Raw genomic sequence first — 15,717 nt, forward strand, 5'->3', positions numbered from 1 at the left:
CCATTTGTTACCTTACTTCCATGAATAGATGGTACATAAACAACAAGATGAGACAAAGATGGATAGTCTTGAAGTCTTAACGTCAAAGACTGGGGAAAAAAAAAAAGAACATAAAAAGCTGATTTTATTTCTGAGGGTATACAGAACTTAAAACATGTTAGGGGAAATTATAAACACTTATTTCTTATTTAATTGGTTATAAAAAACTGATTTCAAACTTTATATTCGGTGCCTCATAAAACACCCATGTTTACATTTTCAGGTCAATAATCCTGAAGTCAAACTCCTAATATTTTGTAAATATGGACTGCCAAAAATATTCCTTGAGCTGTATCCCTTCATGTAAAACAAATTACATTTAATATTAAATATAATATTTTACATAATTATTTCCAGATTTGGTATCTTTTATAATTTGTCCATTTGTTTTTTATAACATTACGATAAAATTTCTACATTTATTTTGGTAGCTAGCATATGACAAAGAGCATTCAGTAGCTGATGAATGAATGAATGCTAAAAATAATGGAAGAGTTGCAACTTAATCTCAAATGATTCTGATCTAGCCCAAGCAGTAAAGAGTCGCTGTCTAATGATATATATGAATAACATACTCTGGAACTTATTCAGTAAATGACATGAAGACACAAGAAGACTAATAATGCACCTTATCAAATGAAGATCTATTTCAAAATTAAGACCAGATCCTACAGCCTATATTTTGAGGAATAAATACGTAAGAGACTGGTCTATTTAATGAAAAGCTACAGCACCAAATACAGTTTTTAAATCCAAGGTTTTTTCTGGAAGTAGATGTGGGGGTGGCAGTAGTTATATGTGGTAACAATTTGTATGTATTAAGAAATTTCTGCACCCAGGACACCACCCTTCCGTTGAAGCAGGGCAGGCGGGCGTTGTCATCCGAAATCTCCTCCTTCACCACCCTGCCGAGGGACAGCATGCAGGCCAGTGAGAATGGCCTAGCGCCCCCCACATGCACCCCTGTTCAAGGCTTCTCCCGATCTTCGTCCAGGTCAAGGACGTTGACTTTCCTGCACCTTGACCAAGTCCTCGTCCCTGACGCTGAAATGCTTCTTCGCTCTCACACCTAGGGAGTTTCCAAATTCACCCCCTTTCCTTCCTCCTCCTCCTCTCCCCAAGTCATCCTCAGGTTTTGACACTGCTCCAAAGATTTCCTTGGGTCTAATCCAAACCTCTCACTCCAATCTCAAAGGCCATCCCATCCCCTCTGGTGACCCCAGCTGCCCCAAATGTCTGTCTAATCTTAGGAGCTCTGCTGGCACCTCCCCCAACCTCCACCCTGCTCCTCACACGCCGTCCCCAGTCCCCAAAGCCTTTGGTCCAGAGTCTGTGCCACCTTTCCCCATGTAAAAATACCCATTAGACCAAAGAATGGTACTTGCTCACAAGGCTGAGCACTTCTAAGGAGAGGTGAAGCCCAGTTTCCCATTCCCCTGTGGCTCATCTGGCACGGAATTCTACACTAAGCAGCCCAGGGGCACTAACTCCCACGGGTTCCTTGGGATGGACGGGACTTGCCCCTTCTTCTCAACCACCACGAGAAATCGTGGATGTCTATTCTGTTCAACACTGTATCCTGGTCACACAGCAAGGAACCTGATGCCTAGTGAGAATGAACAAGTATCTGTTGAATAAACATATGAACTATGAAAAAAAAAGAAATTTCTGCAGACAGTTAACTTTCTCTAACGTTCTTCAGAAGCACCTATGTGGGCAAGTTGAACAGAGGTGCTAAATCTAAAGAACTGTGAACAAGTGGCTAACAACCTGACCAGATTCACCTGTGTTTTTTTACAACTTCCTAGGCTTCACCTCGACTTACTTGCCAAAGTCTCAGCAACAGACTAATCGGTTCTAATGTAAATTAAAAGGCCTTAAAAGGGCCTCACAAATCACAGCGACAGGCAACTGAGACCAACCAAACAGATGGTAGACAGTATGAAAGATAATTAGAAAGAACCTTGGTAACTCTGTGTGGCTATCCACTCTACTAGCCTTTGTTATTTATTCTCAAGAATAGTTTTTTTCTCAAGAATTTTTTTGTAGGATCAGAATACTTTAAAAAGGTAACAGTGTCAAAAAATTTTCCTTATAAAGTTGCTATATAGTTATAATGTCAGTAGGAACTTGACAATACAATCATATTCATGAAATTGTTAGGTTGACAGATAAGGTTAATATGAAGTTTGGAAATTTTTCAGTGTTTTAAGGGTAAAATGCCCTTAATGCTGAAACAACATACACAGAAAATCAAATACCAGGTTTTGATGTGCAGAGCAAAGCTATGGTGCTAAAGTATGATTAAGGCAAAATGGCTACAAGGTAGTTTTCTCATACAAGTTAGTTATCTTTAGAAAATTACCTTTTTTGTTTTCAACAATAAATCCATTTTGGCTTACCAAATTCTTGGCCTACTGTGCTTTGTGTTTTTAGAAACTTCTTCATTGTACACATGACAGAAAAATTCCATATGACTGGTATTTAAAAACTGAATTTACAGGTGCTTTGCTGGAGTCTCCTATTTATTAACAGTTCAGTCAGCAGCAATGCTAAAAGTGATATGATTCTCATTTGACATTACTTTTGTTGAGATGATATGAATATGAATAAAATTCATGAAATCTTTTCACTTTAACTTTTTCTTTCTCTTCAACTTGATGGCAAAATAACTGTGTCCTTTTTAGAAGTGGCTAACACATCTAATTTTGATTTTCATTAAAATGGAGTTTATGTTTAATAATTATAATCCTCTTCAACTGAGAACACCTAAGATTGCAGAATATTGCAATCCTTATTTTCTAAACATCCTTCTCCCATTTTCCCCCTCTAAATTTCAGTAGGCTTTTAATGCTATCTGGCAACCTCTTTCAGCATTCACTATAAAAAGCAAGCAGCAGCTGGGATGCCTGGATGGCTCAGTCAGTTGAGTGTCCGACTTTTGGCTTTGGCTCAGGTCATGATCTGAACATCCGACTTTTGGTTTTGGCTTAGGTCATGATTCCAAGGTCGTGAGATCGAGCCCTGTATCAGGCTTCCCACTCAGCGGGGACCCTGCTTGAGACTCTCTCTCCTCTGAAATAAATAAATCTTGAAAAGAGAAAAAAAAAGTAAGCAGCTGGAATAGCTTGTTCTGCTGTTCTGCCAGCTGTTTCTCACATTTAGAAGAAAGAACACAGGGTCTAGAAATAGATGAATACATTGTTGAATCTTTGAAATTAAAAATATACATAAGGATTTTATTATTTAAGATGTAACTTTTTAAAACAGGAGCAAAGTAACATTCTATCAGGAATTTAATCATTTATTTCTTCCTCTTAAATTACAAATTAAATAGGATATACTATCCAAATTGGAAATTCAAGGAAAGATTTATGAATGATTATCATTAAGTATATCCTAGACTTTTGTTTGTTTTGCTCCTGCCTAAAAGGCTAGGATAGAACCAGTGAGAGACATTAAAAATGTTCATATGAGTCTAATCACTTTCCTACAATATTTATCTCTTGAACACAAAGCCATATGAATGAATATACACAAAATAAGGATGACTGAGGTGACAGAAAAAATAACTGCAACCATTCCAAAGTCAAATGTGAAGTAACTTGCAATTACTCATTCTATCATCATTCCTCTCTGTTAGTATAGTACAGAGCTGCCTATACAGATAAATAACAAAAAACTGGACTGGGAGATGCCTGGGACCAACCAGATGGTTTCACTTTCAAGTTTAAGAGGCTAGTATTCATCATGAAAAAATACTTGAAGACGGAAAATTATCACTCCTGGTGTAAGATTATGAGTTATAATAAACACAGTTTAGAAATCAGAACAGGTATTTCATCAAATTTTAGAACTGTTTTATTTTCTCAACAATATTAACCTTTCGTAAAAGGACTCGCTGACCCTATCAGAGTTACTTGAGGAAATCACAAAGAATTATTAAATAAATCCCACAGAGTATTAGATAAAGCAGAGTTATCCAAGTGCTTGACCACAAAGTAATGTTGAAGTAGATCTGGAAAATTACTTTGCATCTCTTTGAGATGCTCGCTCTCCTACTGTAGGTCCTCTCCCAAAAACTTAAGCTACTACTCAGCTTCTATTTTAAGACAGACCATTCCAAACATACCCTCAAAATAAACTAAAAAAATTTTTCTAGCTCTTGGTATGATGCTATAAGATACAGATTTAATTTTATTTAGAAGATTGTTAACTTACAGTTTTTATCTCTGTAAGTTAAAAAAAATTGTGTTTTTCTCCATTAAAATGTATTTCCAGAGAAAATATTTCTAAACTGTATGTTAGCAAATCTCAAGTTCATTTAATAGTTAGATGAATTAATAAAAGACCATATTCTAAAATGCCTAGAGACTCAAGAATTTTTTAGTATTTTAAAATTTTAAAGCCGTAATTTACCTTAATTGTTGGCAGTAGTTCAGCTTTCCATGATAAATCAATCCCTTGCCGGCTTTGAAATGAATATGAAAATATAATTAAAGGACAAATATACTAAAATATTATAAATTATAAATAAGCTTCAGAGGAAAAAGAAACCAGCTACAGACCTATCAGAGAAAGTTCTAATGAAATGAGGTGCAATAAGTCTAATCCAATATACTCATCCATACAGTCCTTTTGGATACAAAAAAATTCTTTTTCCTAGGAACCATTTCTATGTTTGCAAATACTACTGATATGTTAATTTCATTTAAAAATCAATACTATAATGTAATGTAGCAGAAAAATCAGCTTAAGAATGTATGAAACGGGGCGCCTGGGTGGCTCAGTCGTTAAGCGTCTGCCTTTGGCTCAGGTCACGATCCCAGGGTCCTGGGATCGACCCCTGCATCAGGCTCCCTGCTCAGCAGGAGGCCTCATTCTCCCTCTTCCACTCCCCCTGCTTGTGTTCCCTCTCTCACTGTGTCTCTCTGTCAAATAAATAAATAAAATCTTTAAAAAAACAAACAATGTATGAAACTATTTTAAAAAGTGTGATTTCGGAGTGCTTGGGTGGCTCAGTCAGTTAAGCATCTGACTCTTGATTTTGGCTCAGATCATGATCTCCAGGTCATGGGATCGAGCCCCACATCAGGCTCTGTGCACAGCAAGGAGACTGCTTGAGATTCTCTCCCTCTCCTTCTCCCTTTCCCCCTCCCAATACCCCTGGCTCCCTCTTTCTCTCTCTCTCTAAAATAAATAAATCTTTAAAAAGTATGATTTGTATTATTTATATTGAGAAAAATGAACAATTGAGGCCCTTAGGTTCAAAAGACTTACCACATAGAAGTGCTGTTTATGCAGCCAAAAATCCAACTATTTGTATCCTGTTGATTAATAACACAAATCACACTAAATATTATAGAAAATAATTACATAAAATAGGCAGCTTAACATTTTACTGTTACATGATAGGGTTAGTAAGCATGATGGAAACATAAAATAGCAACCTGTTATTCAGAAACATTTCCAAGCTGTTTCAAAAGTCATATAGGTCAACGGCAGGTAAGGAAGTCTAATGTCAATATAGATAGGTAAGCAAGTAACCTAGAACAGCAGGAAGAGAAAGAGTGACCTCTCCACAGCATAATGCATAAGCAATTTTAATTTTTGAACCAACACTTTCAGAATTCAGCAATGTCCATGCTTTAATTAGGTAGTTACATAGTAAGTAACTACATTTTAAGTAAATACAGAAGATGAACACCTATTGGTAGACTTTTAAACAAACAGAAAAAAAAAATCGAGTCAAGTAATTAAAAATAGCAATTAATCTAAGTATAGCTTGTTAGTTTACCACTTGAGTTCTCATTTGACTATCAGGCAAAACTTCTATGTAACTGAGAATGTGTTTGGATTGAAGCACAACTCCAAGGGCTCAAGACAAAAGCTAGTTATGACTTTATCAGGGTACCCTGGGAATGCCGCAGAGATGGTAGTGATATTTTAACAATTGTATGTATTTATCTTCAGTTATTTAAGAGAAGTATGACCAAAGACCTTCACTGCAAGTAGTTAAGAGCGATGTTCCAAGATCTGATGATCCAACTACTAAAATCCTACACCAAGGTATGAGGGTAAAGAAACACTGCTCAGACAGGTACATAAAATTTTCCTTAATAAACAGAGAGGATAATGAAAAAGATATCAATCCTTTCATCCAATATTTATAAAGTCTATTCTAGAGCTATGTAATTATGCTAAGCCTTCAAGGAAAAAATGATAAATGAGACAGACATGGTCTCTGCCCTCATGGAGCTTAAATACAATTTGAAGACATTTTCCAAGAATACAGAAAAGAAAGCTGAAAGGAAAACAAAAAATAACGTGGAATTTGTCTGCTCTTTACTGCTGGCAAAATACTTGTGTGACTTCTGTATCAGTTAACTGTGTTTCCTAAGAATAACATGATATTATAAAGCAAGGCAAAAGAAAAGATCTGCATAGTTTAGACAGGAACATCTAGTGAGGTGTCAAAGTTCATCCCACTTTTGTAATGGGTTTTTGCAGCTACTAAGGGAGCCTATCTTCAAAGACAGCCCTTAATATGAAAATTGTCAATATTTTATACTATACACTTCCATATATAGAGAATTCTGACTTATTCATCAACAAATTGAAAAAATATTATTCAAGTCCACCCTAAAACACCATGTTGATATAATCTATAAGGTATCAAAAGAACAATTTCAGGTCATCTAGCAAGCATCCCTAATTATAAAAACTGTACTGAAAATCTCAGAAAAAGTCACTCAATAATTGCCAATTCCTAAAGTATACTGAAGAGAAAATGCTACCTGATCATAAAATGTATATAATAGATCTAAAGAGAAACCTATCTACAGTAAAAAATGATGCCCTCAAAGGCTGCTAAAATTGTTAGGTGAAAAACTGATTAGGAACTTTATATAGGGTAGATCATGCTAATACCACCTGAGTCTATGATAAGTCTTTAGGTCACTAAAGTGGGACAACTAGATACTGTGTATCTTCTGGTTAAGTACATAGTTCTAATTATAAAATATTCTTGCCACAAAAAATTAATGGTAATTAATTTAATTAAAAAATAATCAAGATTCTAAATCTAACAACCAGTTTACAGAAAACATAAGGGACAGAAACACATGTTAAGAGATACCACAAGATGGGTGCCTGGGTGGCTCAGTCAGTTAAGCATCTGCCTTTGGCTCAGGTCATGAACCTGGGGTCCTGGGATGGAGCCCCGTCAGGCTCCCTGCTCAGTGGGGAGTCTGCTTCTCCCTCTCCACTGTGCTCTTTCTCCCTCTCTCACACATGCTCTAATAAATAAAACTTTAAAAAAAAGATACCATGAGAATAGTCACCTAAACCCAGAATGTGGGAAATTCTGCAGAACATATAACCCACTTGCTTGAACAAATAAATGGCATGGGGGGGGATAAAGAGGAGGCCGTTATAAAAGAAACTTAGGATCCATGAATCAAATATAACATATATACTTTTTGGATTCTGATTCAAATAAACCAACTTAGAATTTAACTGAACAGAAGACAATTGAACATGGATTGGATATCACATACTAAGGAATTAATAATTTTGTTGGATGAAATAATATTATAGTTAACCTGCACAATTCTTATCTGCTAGAAAACATATTGTAGTATTTAAGGATGAAATTATAAAATGCCTAGAATTTGCTTTAAAAATGCTTCAGTCAAAAAAAAAGTGAAAAAGGGATAAATAACAATAGCAGTATACATAACTACCAAAAAAAAGTGAAAAAGGGATAAATAACAATAGCAGTATTCATAACTATTAAAGCTATGTGACAGTTATATGAGATTTCATTATTATATTCTACTTTAAATGATTGAAAACTTCTATAATACAAATTGAAAAGATTTTTAAAATTCACCACATAACTTGATGCTAATTAATACCCATGGACCTTAAATACAGAAAAGGGATCCTCCAATAAGCCAAATGGAGAATTTGAACTTTGGCAAGGATTTTTCTCACTATAATACTGACATTCTGATTTGGAATTTAATTAACTGAGTGTGGATATTTTAAGCCAGCAGTCTAAGGGCCAGATTCTCTTGAGATAAACTGCCCATCCAGATTTTAGGCTGAGAGATGCTAGTCTCTGTGAGAGATACAAAACTCTGGTCATCCCACTAAAATTAGTATTCATTAGCACCTAGACCACAATGCCTATCATTTCTAAAGACTTTAGTATATATCAAATGGCAGTATCTACCAACTGACATATTAGATTCTAGTTCTAAAGAATACAAATAACCCAACAAAAGGGAGAAGAGGAAAGAAATTATGAAAAACACAAATAGAAAGTGAAGAAACTTGGGAAATGCCAAAAAAAAATCCAAAAAAGAGGGAAAAGAACCCAAATTGGGAAAACAAGTTCCTGAAAGTAAGAAATGCTGACTTAAATTATTACTTAAATATTCCAAACATAACAAAGGCATCCTATAGCATTAACACATTTTTTGACAATGCCTGATAGTAGGTATTCATTAAAAAGAAATACGTAAAATCATCACTTTGGTAACTCTGAGTCTAGATAACATTTTAACAAAAAGTTACTATTTTAGAGAATGTTTGGTATAAAAAGTCCTGCAAATTTGAGTATAGAAGCCAAGAGAAAAACAGTATTTACTTAATAAAATTCCTACAGATTAGCTTTGTTTAAATATATCTGTTCTTTAAAGTACAAACAAAATCTTAGAATTAGGATATTTGAACTGAATTCCTTCATCCTAAACACAGTAAGTAAGGTAGAAAAACAGGGTGAAAGACCCAAACTAGAGCCAAAAGTATAATTTAATAGTAAATTATCAGTTATAGAAACATTTTGATTAATACTTTTCAATCAAAACTGTTTTAGACAAATATTTTTCAACCTATTAGATTTAAAAATAGTTCATAGCTAAAGAAGAGATTAGATATTAGTTGAATCTTAAAAATAGATTTTTAGATTTACATGCAATCTACCAATTATCTTACCAGCATGGTGCTTTGACAATAGACATGAGTGTAGATTTTTCTATGATTTGCAAGAGGAAATGTAAAATATATCTTATCAGATTCCTAAAAAAAAAAAAAGAGAGAAAACATAATAAAACTATTAAGAGAGTGGACAATTTCATCATTTAAATATACAGGATAAAGCAAAAATTATTCTAATTTTATCATTCTTGGTGTTGTTGAGAACCAATATTCTAGGAGCGGGAAGAAGATACAGATGTAAGTCAGGAATATCAGGTACCCTGCAGTCCTGAATATGTCTTAGAAATAGCAGTACAGATGCATGTTTTTTGTTTGGGTTTGAGTTTTGGCCTAATGATCAACATAAAATACATTTCTTAGTTCTGTCGACTGAAAAGGCCTAGAAATGCTAGCCCACTAGCCATAAACATCTCTAGTGCCCAAATTATGGTTTTAAGACACCATTTCCCAAATAACAAGGAGAGCTCCTCAGGACAAAGCTGATTCAAGGTCTGGGGCAGGAAATGTACAAAATGAGTTCAAATATCTTCTCATACTAGGTAGTGAAGAAACTATCAAAAAAAGACAACCAAAGAGCAGCTTTACCAAAAAGATTTAGGAGCCTAACTTGAAATGGCTTCTACTGGTCAAAGACAGAAGAATTTTAATATTTTAGATGGAAACACAAATATGTTTAAAAGATGAGTTCATTATAATACTAGGAGAAAAACCCCCCAAAACCATTTATGATCACTGATGGAGGAGGTTTGTGAGCCAACTTGCTATTTCTGAAAACCAGAAAATATAAGATCCAAAGATCCAAGCAATTATAATTTTCTCCTTTTCTGATATGTTCCACTTTTGATAAATTTAGGAGACAAGAAATTTCCCAATATAGTGTTCCAGTTAATAAAGAAAAAAATAATTGAATTAGGGTACCACCATTTTTTGCATCCCCCTAAATGAATTAATGACTCTAGGCATGCTTCATCAACAGCTGCTAACATCACAAAAAAAAGAAATAGTCTAGCCAAAACAAAAACTGAATCTGATCAAGCAAATGAATCTGATCCAAGTACTAAGTTACAGGAGAAGAGTAGACAAAGGAATATACTAAATGGCACTGAAGGAATGCAATCAGCAAATCAAGACTATATGAAACTCTATAGTACAAATGACTTGTTTTTTCAACAAATACGCTACAAGGAAAGAAAAGCAGTAGACTAAGTATGAGAGATTAAAAGAGGAATAAGAGACATACTAACAAACGACAATATGTGGACATTTGTATTCTCATTTAAACTGAGAAACAAAAAATTTAACAGTTATAAAACTGGGAAACTGAACACTAACTAGATATTAAGGAATTATTATTAAATTGTTTTAATGTGGGAAAATATATGTAGTTATCTTTTTAGAAGAGTGTTTATTCATTTATTTTTAATTAATTTTTTTTTTTAAAGTAGGCTCCATGCCCAGTGTGGAGCCCAGTGCAGGGCTTGAACCCACGACCCTGAGATCAAGACCTGAGTTGAGATCAAAAGTCAGACGCTCAACCAAATGAGCCACCCAGGTGCCCCAATAGTCTTTAACTTTTAAAGATAAATACCAAAATGTTTAAAAAAAAATATTAAAAATATCCATTGATGGTATACTTACATTGTAAGCCACATAGGTCCATTTGGACACTTTCACTGGAACCCACATAGATGTCCCTAAGGTAAAGGAAATTAATTTGTTTGGCTTGCTTTTAAAATATGAAACCATTACTTTTATTAAATGCTCACAAAATACTTCTCAATTACAACAAGATTTGAAAAAGAAGTGGTTTCCTGAACAATGGCTATTTTAAAATAAGAAATCTAGTAAGATGTTATCTGTGCTCATCATCAACCGGCATTCACATCAAGTAAAGCATTTTAAATTTATTTGGTGCTTTTACTCTAAGGATGTATCAATAAAAAAGAAATAAATTATTTTATTTTCCAAACTGAGTATAACAGGTATTATATTAACAGCAAATGATATGCTGTTAAACCAGAAGAAAGAATGAAAAATGACTGACACTGAAAACTTAAGTCAAAAATAATGATAGTGTTTTACGTTACTGTCAGGAAATAGAGACATTTAACTCTATCTTTAAAACTTTGTACTTGTCATGTTATTTTCAGAACAAAATTTTTATCAGCAACATCAACGGTTTCTCTCCTTTTTCCTTTCCCTAATCAAGAACCTCATAAGAAACCAGCATAGAGAAATTAATAAAACATTATAGTAGCTAAGTACCACAGTTTCAAAGACTTCACTAATAACAGATTTACCTAAAAATAAAACTTGATTTAAAATAAAAATATGTTATTACCACCAACCTGTTAAGTCAGAAATTATTGCTGGATTTTCCTCAAAGTGTTTTGCTGGGTGTCTTATAAAGTGGTGATTCAAAACTGACAATTTCTTCTTGGGATTTTGAGTTATCTAGAAAGAATAAGGATACATTTTGTATCTTTTTATACCCATTGTGATAGTTTAATGAAACTTTGCAGCAAGTAACAGTGATAAGAGCCAACAGTTACTTATTCTGGCCCAGGCCATTCTGAGTATTTAATATGTTATTAACTCACTTAACTATCACAAGAGCTCTAGGAGATAATAATCCTTTTATCTGCATTTTTACTAAGAAACTAAAGCACCAGAAATATTAAGGAACTTGCCCAAGGTCATACTCCTATTAACAGTCTGGGCCAGGATTCAAACTCAGGCAGTCTGGCTCCAGAGCCCATGCTTTTAATTATTAAACTAGTGCCTCTCAAGTAACAGTTAAGAATAAAACATACAAAGGTGTATAGAGACAGATGAGAACTTAAGAGATCCTCCAGTCTAGTGATTCCAACACACTACTTTCTAAACTCAGACCAGTGCCAATCCCACAACAAAAAATTCACAAGTCATCAGAGAAAATATGAATTGCCAACTGTCCTTCCTTGGAAACTACTTTGCTTTATCCTGTCTTACTTTCACTGTGCCTAAATATCCTTTCTTTCATGAAATGAAAATGAGAGCAGACAATAGGATTTTTTGTTGTCTGTTTTAAAATATCCTAGCACAATAAATTTCTGCAACTTTATACCAGTTCCTCCTTTAAAGAAAAAAAAAAAGTACTTGGGTCTAAAATCCATTCAGAATCTACCACTATTCAACTCTATAGTTTAAGCATTGAGGCCCTGACAGGTAAGTGATTTTCTCAACAACATAATGAGAGAATGACAAAGAAATGAGGACCCAGGTCTAGTAAATCTTTTCAATTCCTTAGGAAGTCACCCAGCATTTGCTTGAACATTTATTTTTAACTTGCTATTGTGAAAGATAATACATTCCAATTTTAATAATTCTTATGAGGAGGATGCTCTGCCATATTTAGAGAAAATATCTGACTCCCTGTTACTTTGATATATTAACTTAGGGGCCAGCCCTTCAAGAAACTGAAGACTGTTACATCCCCCATCCAATAAAACATTTCTTTACAGATTAAACAACTTCAAAAACATCAAGCGTTTTTCATAGAACTGTTTCAAACCCTTCATCACCCTGACTGCCTTCCCTGGATAAACTCAAGTTTGTTAATGTCCTCCTTATAATACAACATATAAAATAGAATATAGTTCCTTAGATATCTAACTATAGTAGAAGGCAGTGGAAACTTTATCTTCATTGATGCAAACTCAACACTTCAATCAATTCAATCTAATATAAAACTAGTTTTGACTTTTTTTTTAAAGCAGCCACATCTGTTCACAATCAATTAAAAGTAATAGGTCTTTTTGCCAAAATTTTAGTTAACTCAGGACTCTCCCATCCTTACTCACTCTCCAGGGAATCGATCCACTTGTAAGTTTTTCAGCTATGTCTTTTATGCTGATAACCATCAGAAATTATTCTCTAATTCTGATTCCTTTGTACCACATGTTTGGGACTAATTATGCTTATAGTTTCCCTACATATATGTTTGCTTCTCTTCCTAATATCTTCTTGAGGGATAGCAATCATATCCTAATTTTTTATTGTCTAATATTTAGTCCAGTTGATTATATATAGTGAGTTTGTGAAACAGAACTCAGTTTCATAGTTTGATTCTTAGCAATATTAGTTACCAAAAATTTCTTATTTGTCCCTTAAAATGTGTCTGTAAATTACTTACCTATCCAGAATTATAATTTATTACACACTAATATTAAAAATTTCCTCATCTCAGGATTTAATGGAAAACAAGATTTATTAAAATTAGTTTTATGGGGGCTCTTGGGTGGCTCAGTCGTTGAGTGTCTGCCTTCGGCTTGGGTCATGATCCCGGGGTCCTGGGATCGAGCCCCGCATTGGGGTCCCTGCTCTGCGGGAAGCCTGCTTCTCCCTCTCCCACTCCCCCCCACTTTTGTTCCCTCTCTGCCTCTCTCTCTCTGTCAAATAAATAAAAAAATTTTTTTAAATTAGTTTTATGTAGTGTGTCAACTATACCTCAATAAAAGAATTAGCTTTCTGTACAACATTTATTTTTTAAAAAATTTATTATTTATTTATTTGACAGAGAAAGAGATAGCGAAGAGCAGGAACACAAGCAGGGGGAGTGGGAGAGGGAGAAGCAAGCTTCCCACTGAGCAGGAAGCCTGATGTAGGGCTCGATCCGAGGACCCCGGGATCATGACCTGAGCCAAAGGCAGCCACTCAACCAACTGAGCCATCCAGGTGCCCCTCTGTACAATTTTTAAAGAATATACCTGTCTGTGATACTACTGTTCTTCATGGGTTGAAATGGGGTTTTTTCCTAAGCCTACCAAATGTCATTCCAAATACAAACTGGTTTTACAATTTTAATTGATTCTACTATTATATCTAGTTGCACTCTCTCAAACTGACTAAAAAAACATTTGCCATAGTTAAGACTCACAATTAAAACAAGGCTGAAAAACTGAAACATATTTGCATTGCATGACCAATTCAGAGTGTTAATTCTATAGAGCTGTTTTACTGTAATAAATATGCTAACTTAAATACGGCATCCTGTGGCTTACAATGTGGCAAAACACAACAATTTGGGTCTCTTTTTTTGGGGGGTCTCTCTTTTATTGTATTCTTCAGGACAGAGGTAAGTATCTATGATTCTAATAGCAGTTCTGCAGCTTTCTGAAGGATTAAGGAAAAAACACAAACAGTACCCCACTTCCAAGAGTGAAAAGCCTTAGAAGAGAACTTATAAGTTCTATGACACAATAAGGAAAGCATTACCTAGAGATCTATTGAGAAAGAGGCCACACATACCAGTCTCTCAAAAAATTGGAGCCTTCAAGGGAAAGAATCCAAAAATAACAGCTAAATACTTTGCCATAATGAAGAAAATTTCCTAATACACAAGGAACTTTTTATCCAAAAGGAGAAGCCATAGCCACAGTTCTCAAGACATGTTTTTATGAAACAGGGAACAAGATGACCTGAGGTTAAAAAAAAAAGGCTGCTTAAGATGAAAAAATAGCAACCTGTTCCCAATTCACAGAAAAAAATTTAAGTTCATGGATAAACTTCCCTGAATTTTGCTGAAATCCTTGGTGCCCACTACTGTATATCTGCTGGCAGACGTGAAAGAGATGAAAGAGTAATATGATGTTCTATAAATGACACTAGGATTTCCAGGTGTCCTGCTAATTGAGCAACTTGGAAAATCATTAGTTTGTAGAGTTTATAAGTGAAATCTCATTACAAAAAACATTCAACTACTAAAAGTACATAATTTAAGTTCTGGCGAGCTTGGGTTAGCCAATGGAATGAAGACATTTTGATCCTACCAGAAAGATAAAGATGCTTTTTAAAAAAAAAAAAATTTAAGCAAAAATGTCTATCAAGATACATCATGAAGTTTATAACATATTACTAAAAAAAGGATAAAATAGCTTGTAGTATTTTAAGTTAAATAAAAGTTAAAAGGATATATATCAAATTTCAAACAAGTAAAAAGGAAAAATTGGGGGAAGATTTAAAGCATCTTCTCACTTTTTCATTTTCATTGCATTCTATTAATTATTAAGAGTGATCAAAGTATTATCAGATAAAAATATATTTCTATTTTGAAACTAATTACAGTTGATATAACATATAAGGCTTCTACTTTTATAAAAGCAAAAAAAAAAGTATTAAATCCATCCTGCTGTAACAAAAGCTTTTACTCTACTGAAGTAATTTTTAGCTTAAAAATACATACTTGTTTAGTATCAGCATCAATAAGATCAAAGAATGCTCGAATTGTAGTCAATTGTAATTGTTTACACCTAAAGAATAAAATGTTACAATGTAACAAAAATTTATTTAAAAACGTACTTTTGATACAAACATGCACAATTCTATTACTTAATGGAATATCTGAGTTTTCTTTACTGTTCTAAACTCTAAAGGTATTTAAGGAATCATTATTATTAAGAATATTTTAAACTTGAAACATATAAAAATAAAGCAAATTAAATCTTCTTGGACATTTGACAATGGAACTATCAGGGTCCTTCTGTTCTCCCTAAGTCTCCTTGTCCACCCCAGCTATAAACAACTGTCTGCCCCATCTTTATATGCCTAAACTTGTGCTTCTTGCAGACACCACTGACTGCACAGCCAGAGGAAAATGAAAAAAGAATCTTTAAGCTAAAACATATAGCGATA

The 15,717-nt window shown here is 34.1% G+C and overlaps 1 protein-coding gene across 3 annotated transcripts in view; it reads right to left on the bottom strand.

Annotated features, from left to right (window-relative positions):
• Positions 1-15,717, bottom strand: part of PGAP1 (post-GPI attachment to proteins inositol deacylase 1) — a 72,224-nt gene that overhangs the window by 33,885 nt on the left and 22,622 nt on the right. For 2 of the 3 annotated variants that reach the window (XM_027590724.2, XM_027590726.2), the window contains 7 exons: positions 15,269-15,335; positions 11,394-11,499; positions 10,684-10,739; positions 9,043-9,126; positions 5,320-5,366; positions 4,459-4,510; positions 12-89 (listed from right to left, as the gene is read on the bottom strand). In XM_027590724.2, coding sequence (XP_027446525.1) covers positions 12-89; positions 4,459-4,510; positions 5,320-5,366; positions 9,043-9,126; positions 10,684-10,739; positions 11,394-11,499; positions 15,269-15,335 — 490 coding nt within the window. The remainder of the gene's footprint in view (positions 1-11; positions 90-4,458; positions 4,511-5,319; positions 5,367-9,042; positions 9,127-10,683; positions 10,740-11,393; positions 11,500-15,268; positions 15,336-15,717) is intronic. The other variant, XM_027590725.2, reaches the window with a different exon arrangement.

Source organism: Zalophus californianus, chromosome 3 (assembly GCF_009762305.2).
Source record: "Zalophus californianus isolate mZalCal1 chromosome 3, mZalCal1.pri.v2, whole genome shotgun sequence".
Lineage (NCBI taxonomy): Eukaryota > Metazoa > Chordata > Mammalia > Carnivora > Otariidae > Zalophus > Zalophus californianus.